General features: G+C 42.9%; 1 protein-coding gene across 1 annotated transcript; it reads left to right on the forward strand.

Moving 5' to 3' along the window:
* The first annotated feature begins 19 nt into the window (after window positions 1-19).
* LOC109507715 (uncharacterized) lies at window positions 20-6004 on the forward strand. Its single transcript, XM_019857369.1, has 14 exons — window positions 20-311; window positions 608-762; window positions 833-976; window positions 1051-1210; window positions 1578-1741; window positions 1851-2012; window positions 2569-2707; window positions 2955-3112; window positions 3195-3353; window positions 3876-4017; window positions 4092-4240; window positions 4407-4580; window positions 4736-4774; window positions 4857-6004. Exons 2-14 carry the CDS (start codon window positions 643-645, stop codon window positions 5289-5291), a joined length of 2145 nt encoding a protein of 714 aa, XP_019712928.1. The 5' UTR covers window positions 20-311; window positions 608-642; the 3' UTR covers window positions 5292-6004.
* The last annotated feature ends 207 nt before the right edge of the window (window positions 6005-6211 follow it).

Consider the following 6211-nt stretch of genomic DNA (forward strand, 5'->3'; position numbering starts at 1 on the left):
GGGGGGGTGGGGGGATCATCTCCGCTCCATCCCGAGGATTATGTTTTTATCTAGGATTACAGATGGCAATATTAAGAACAGGACACGGGCCTTTGCTCCTAATGGCGTTATGTTAATGCTGAGCACTTCACTCCATTTAAAAGCCTTCCGTCCGCGCCGCGTCGGGTGCACAATCAGATCGGCAGCGCACCGGACGTCCCCCCCCTCCCCCGGTCGCGACGTATCCAACGAGTCAACACAGATTTCCTTTCATCACTGACTTAACGTTCGATGTGGTTTTCTGTGCAGAAGAGAAGCGCCATGCTGTGACGGTGAGGAAAAACTTTCATTCTTACAAATATGGATGCTGTAATAATGTCTGAAAACATGGAATTTGGAACACCTGCACGATCCTATAGCATTCATTCAAAAAAATGAATAAATAAAAAATTCAAAAGCTGTTTTTATTAGGTACATTTGCATGAGCTAAGAGGTTACAAAGCAAAAAAAAAGGCAAAAAATTGACAATAGTCTTTTGATAGTATTTTTTAATGTACTGTATTGTTGTTGTGTTGTAACTGCACAAGGAAGCAGATACTATGTGATTTTTTTTTTTTTTTCCTATAAGACTCCATCAGAAGACCAGAGCAGATTTCAGACATCATGAGTTCATTGCAGCGAGCGCAAATGGAAGAAAAGCACGGGTCAATCCACAGCTCCGCTTACACGCAACGACGACCTTTTGCTGAGCAGCAGGTGTTAATGGCAGCAGCGAAGTATCAGGTACTTCAAAATTTGAGTTTCGGTGTGAAGTCAACATTCCTCTCAATATTTTTTTTTCCCCCCTTCTCAGGAGACGAGAGGTTTTCAACATCACGGCTCGGCACCTCAGATTTCAGTCACACAAAGCACTCCGGAGATGAACAGGAGGCTCCACTTGTTGCCGGGTAACCAGTTGCCGATTCCCATCGAGCGAGGCGACGTCGGTTCCATCGAGGTCGTGGGGCCGCCTGGTATATTCGAGCAAAACTTTTTTTCATGTAGTAATTGCGTCGTTTTGGCGATTGACAGGCGGTGTCGCCCGAGGAACAGCAGAAGTTGATGAATCTTGTCCTTCACGGTCAGAGTGGACGCATGGAGGACCAGTGCTGCTCCCTGGATCCCAGCCGCAGTGCCCCCTGTACTCCAAAACTCTTTGACAGGAAACCTCGAACTGATTTGTCCAATCAAGGTGAATGGCAACAATTACACTGGTCAACAGCGAATTTGAATCAGAAGGATTTATGTATTTTTGTACACATATATGGATATAAAATTAGATTTGAGTGACTTACCGGTAATTATTCATAATTTGATGACTATCCAGTTATATATACAGATATTTGAAAAATATTCTTTACGTTAAAAAAAATATTGTTTTCATCATTTAAATTCATTTTTTATATTGTCGTGATTGTGTTATAACATATATTTCTATACAAATATAGGTTGATATTGTTCATTTTTAAGTCATTTTAAGGGTTCGGATTGTATATATATATATATATATATATATATATATATATATATATATATACAATGCGCATTTTTTTCCCCAGATTCTGAAGCATTCTTCAACTTGTTGGCCAACACTCAGAGTCAACGGCTTGACGACCAACGAGTATCCCTTCCTTCATTACCCGGTTTAGACAAAAAGGAGCCGCAATCATCATCATCCGGCGCAGATTCAAGCTACTTATGCGACATGGTTTCCAAAGTTCAGGTTATTATATCACATATTGATCAACATCTTGCATCAAAACCAATATCTTGAAAACTGAATTTTCTTTTTAACTATCTAAATATGAAGTAATAGTATGATCCATGTTCAGGGAAGCAGAATGGAAGACCAGAGGTGCTCCCTAACTCTAATTCAGCCAATGGTGCCAGCACGAAAGGACAACGACGTTTCTGGGGTTGCACGCTCGGCCTCCTTCAGCCCCGGTTCGAACGTCGAACATCCCAAGAGCCAATCTAAGACGTCCTTCAAAAAGGTAAACCAGTGAATAGAAGTGATACTATGCATTTAATGGCATACTGTAAACGCATCATCAAAGGCGGGAATAATACCGTTATTTTCCGCACTGTGATGAGCATCTTCAATGAACGGCCTATTTTGAAACCGTTTTCATATATAGGCTGCACGGCATTTATAAGGCGCTTAGAACAGAAGCTACAATAGTTTGCTGCAGTTGCGTTATGCATCCACTAGTGGGAGTACGCTAAAGAGAATACAATACAACACAGCTTTATTTATATAGCGCTTTCACAACCGATGCAGTTTTAACAAAGTGCTTTACAGAACATTTAAAATACTATGTCCTGGAAATCAGTATATTGAGTCACCTATAAAGCGCATCGGATTATGAATCGGCTTTTGAGAACATTGAATGCTTTTAGGTGCGCCTCATAGTGCGGAAAATACGGTACTTATATTCTGAACTTGAGTGGAAGTGAAGATATCGTTGTTTTTGTATTTTTAAAGTAGTAACTGGCATTAGTCAAACGCAGCAAGTAAAAGTAAACGGTGTAGCACTCTCTACCATACAGGCGGTGAGTCCAGCTGAGCAGAAGCAACTCCTCACCTTAATGTCTCACGCCCAGCGAGGCCGCATGGAGGAGCAGCGATGTGTCCTCACCGTGAGCCCCCAGACTTCCCCCAAACGCAAGCTTGCTCTGAGCGCCACAGGTTCGAGGCTTATTTACGTTTTCTGTGTCTTACCGGCTGTGCCTTATATAAAAATAAATTTGACTCAAACCAAAACGAAAGGTATTACTCAGGTATTACTCTTGATGCGAACTGAAGTGATGTCTACTGTGAATTCAACATGATAGCGATTCAACCCCTGAATTTTAGTGCTACTTTTGGGTTTTTTGGCTCAGAGAGATGACAAAGTCAACGTCATTTATTGAAAGTTGTCCTTGTGTACGGGCAGGCCCGGATTCTGACAAGTTCTTCAACATGCTGGCCAAATCACAAGGCAAACGTCTGGATGACCAGCGGGTGTGTCTTCCATCGTTACCCGGGATCCAAAATGGAGGCTCCACCCACAAAGACTCGAGCTATTTGTGTTACATGGTTTCAAAAGTCCAGGTGGGTGGACATCTCAGCTAAACTAAACCCAGTGGTCTTAGAGCGGACTTCAGTATCCATTAATCTTATTTTCATACAACAGGGCTCCAGGCTTGATGACCAGAGATGCTCTGCGCCTCATATCCTCCAGAATTTGGGCGCCCCGACCCCCCAAGGCAAAGATTTGCCCCCTTCAGAGCCATCTGACAAAGCGCCAAGGAGGTCCGGCTCCCTAAACCGTAACGATGACGCTCAACAGCAGGTGAGGCTCCCTGAGAGAGTGGGAGAAAGAGTGAGATCCCCACGAAGATAACGTTGGCATGTTATCTTCTTTTTTAATTTGAAAAAAAAGAGATACAAAATACAAAAAAAAAAAAACCTGCTGAAAATTTACCAAGTTTAAAAGAGCTAATACAACACCTTAAGCAACGACATTTGAACACAAAATTTGCAGCAACTATCATACAAACAATACAGTATTTCTCAAGGGATATATCACAACAACAAAACTTGCTGCAGTTTATTGAGTCACTTATTTGTTAGTCTTCTTTGTGTATTATGAATACCTGTATTGTACCGCCCCCCAGTGGCCAAGGAGCACATTGTCAACGGTCACTGAACTTTAACGCGTGACAGAATGATTTGTTTGTGGGAATGGAATGGATTGATGGAATTTCTATTCATTTTAATTTTCATTCATTTGTGATTGTAGCACAACGGTATAGCAGTGAGCTGGATCATCCATGTACTCGTTACCATGTCATTGTTCTAATCCCCCCCCCAGCTATCTCTAGCTAAGCAGCAACAATTCCTAAAAATGATGACCCATGCTCAGAGAGGACGAATGGACGAGCAGCGTTGCACTTTACCCCAAAGCAAGAGCACGCCCACCACGCCCACACGCAGCCCAAATAAAGCCCCTGCTGGTAACCAAAATAAATCTCCACATGGGGGTCGCCAAGTATGTTGTCTTGCTCTGAGATGGAAGTCTTCCGTGCAGGTCCAGACATGGACACGTTCTTCCGCATGGTGGCCTGCAGTCAGGCGTGCAGGCTGGACGACCAGAGGGTCGCTCTGCCCTCCCTGCCCGGCATAAACGCGACCTCGGAGGGAAAACACAACGGGAGTCATGCGAAAGCTGCAACTCTAGTATGTGCCTTTATACGAGTTGACACAGTAAATGAGTTAATTTTTTTTTTTTTTTGATGATGATATTGTAATGTATTATTTTGGTTATCCTATTTATCCGTGGGAGACAAGTGCCTAATCGATTGTACCCAAATTACAACCTTCCGCGGTTCACCTCCCTTGTCAGATTAGCGCACCACAAATCAGCGCGGCTGAAAGCGCACCATCCAAAAGACACGAGGTCAACGCGTGTGTCTCTCAGGCCCAGACGACGACTGCACCATCGGGCTGCAGCCTGCCAAAGTCTGCATCTTTCAACTGTGAGACAGAACACCTGAGGACACTTGATTCCACAGCTCAGGTAAGCCAAAATAACATTCGTTGATAATGTATAACAAACACGATGTGGGGACATACCAAGTGCATCAATTTGTGGGGGGGGGGGAATGTGAAATTACCATGTTTGGACTTCTTTTCTCATTCAGTGTCTTGTGATCATTTATCTTCTCTTTTCAGATGACTATAAAGGTGTCGATGAGCTTCACACCACAGATGGTAAGTTTGTCTTGATATGAAATTTAAGTTTGAAATTCATTTCCTCACCATTTTGTGGTTTTTCTTTGATGACCTACGAAAGGGGCATAAGAATTTTAACCAGCCTTTCCCAGAGGTCTTCCTCACTCTCGGCGCTCCAGGAGAAAATCTCATGATCCCCCTGAGCCCAAGACCCGGAAGACCCGTGTCCTTGAATCTGAATCTCATCCCCAAGGAAGACGTGAAGTTGGCGCAATGCTCGTCAAGCCGCACGAGCCCCAGGAAGCCTCGCTCGAGGCCGTCGTCTCCCCAGCCCAAAGCGGCCCAGAAGGTGCATCACGTTAATTCTGGCTCTCCAGAACGAGGGGAGTCTGCGACCGAAGACTGCTTCTCTCCGATTGAGAAGGTTCACACGTCACACCTGAAAATGGGAGCGACTCAAGGGGGACAGAAACACAAAGAGAATCCAGTGAGAGGGAGGGGCATTGGAAAAAGGCGTGTGAAGAAAGATTGGAAGGATGGTGGTTATAAACACTAAACATTGTGTCTCAGGTGAGTAGTTTGTTTAGTGTGTTTGATCCTATACGGCCATCCTTTTTCTATCGTACTTGAATGAGCTCGACTCGATGCCAGCAGATTGTGAGCGAGAGGCATGGTGCAACATTCACATGGACAATTTAGTTTTCAATGAACCTACTAACATTTATATTTTTAGAATGTGGGAGGAAGCTCAAGGAACATACAAACTTGATATTCCAACCCAGAACCTCTCAACTCCAAAGTAGACTTGCTGCCCATTTTGTGTTGTAGTTCTATATACTGTACTTTCTACTCCTTTGAATCAGAAATGACCACGTCTTTTTTTTTTTTTTTTTTTGCATTTACTGTATGTTTCACTCAACTACAAATAAAGGACACAACCAGAAATGTACACTTGTGGACAATGGTAATTATTGTACTGTATTCAATGAATTTATGACCATTCATTTATGGTAGAGTATGTTGATGTTACAGAACTTGCGAAGTGAATTCAATGATTTGTTGTTCTACACGTTCCAACTGCTCAAAGCACACAAACTGACAACGATGTGGCGATACAGCATTAAAATCCCCCTTCCAACTATACACCAACTTAAATGCATTCATTTGCATCAGTTCATTCAGCACAATTGTTATTTATAAGTTATTTCGTTATTTTTTAATGAGCCCTTTCCTGCCACGACAATGTGCAGTTAGCTAGCTAGCTAGCTAGTCAGCTATGTCCGTACTGTGAAAATGTTTCTTCTTTGGAGGCCATACTTTACAGAACAGCTTCCTGCCGTTACTTAAAATTCTCAACCCGAGTAAAAAGGCACCCCAGGGTAAGCATGAGAAAGACGCTTGACAAAGTAGTTTTGTACATAACATTTTTTTTACGGTTTAAATTTGGTAGAGTTCTGATATGTGTCATGTTTGGAA

Source organism: Hippocampus comes, unplaced genomic scaffold (assembly GCF_001891065.2).
Source record: "Hippocampus comes isolate QL1 unplaced genomic scaffold, H_comes_QL1_v1.1 scaffold171, whole genome shotgun sequence".
Classification (NCBI taxonomy): Eukaryota; Metazoa; Chordata; class Actinopteri; order Syngnathiformes; family Syngnathidae; genus Hippocampus; species Hippocampus comes.

Coding starts and splice junctions, on each gene's coding strand:
- LOC109507715 (XM_019857369.1), top strand. CDS start 643: ATGAGTTCATTGCAGCGAGCGCAAATGGAAGAAAAGCACGGGTCAATC. Junction 763..832: donor TGGCAGCAGCGAAGTATCAG/GTACTTCAAAAT, acceptor CCCCCTTCTCAG/GAGACGAGAGGTTTTCAACA. Junction 4,775..4,856: donor TGAGCTTCACACCACAGATG/GTAAGTTTGTCT, acceptor GACCTACGAAAG/GGGCATAAGAATTTTAACCA.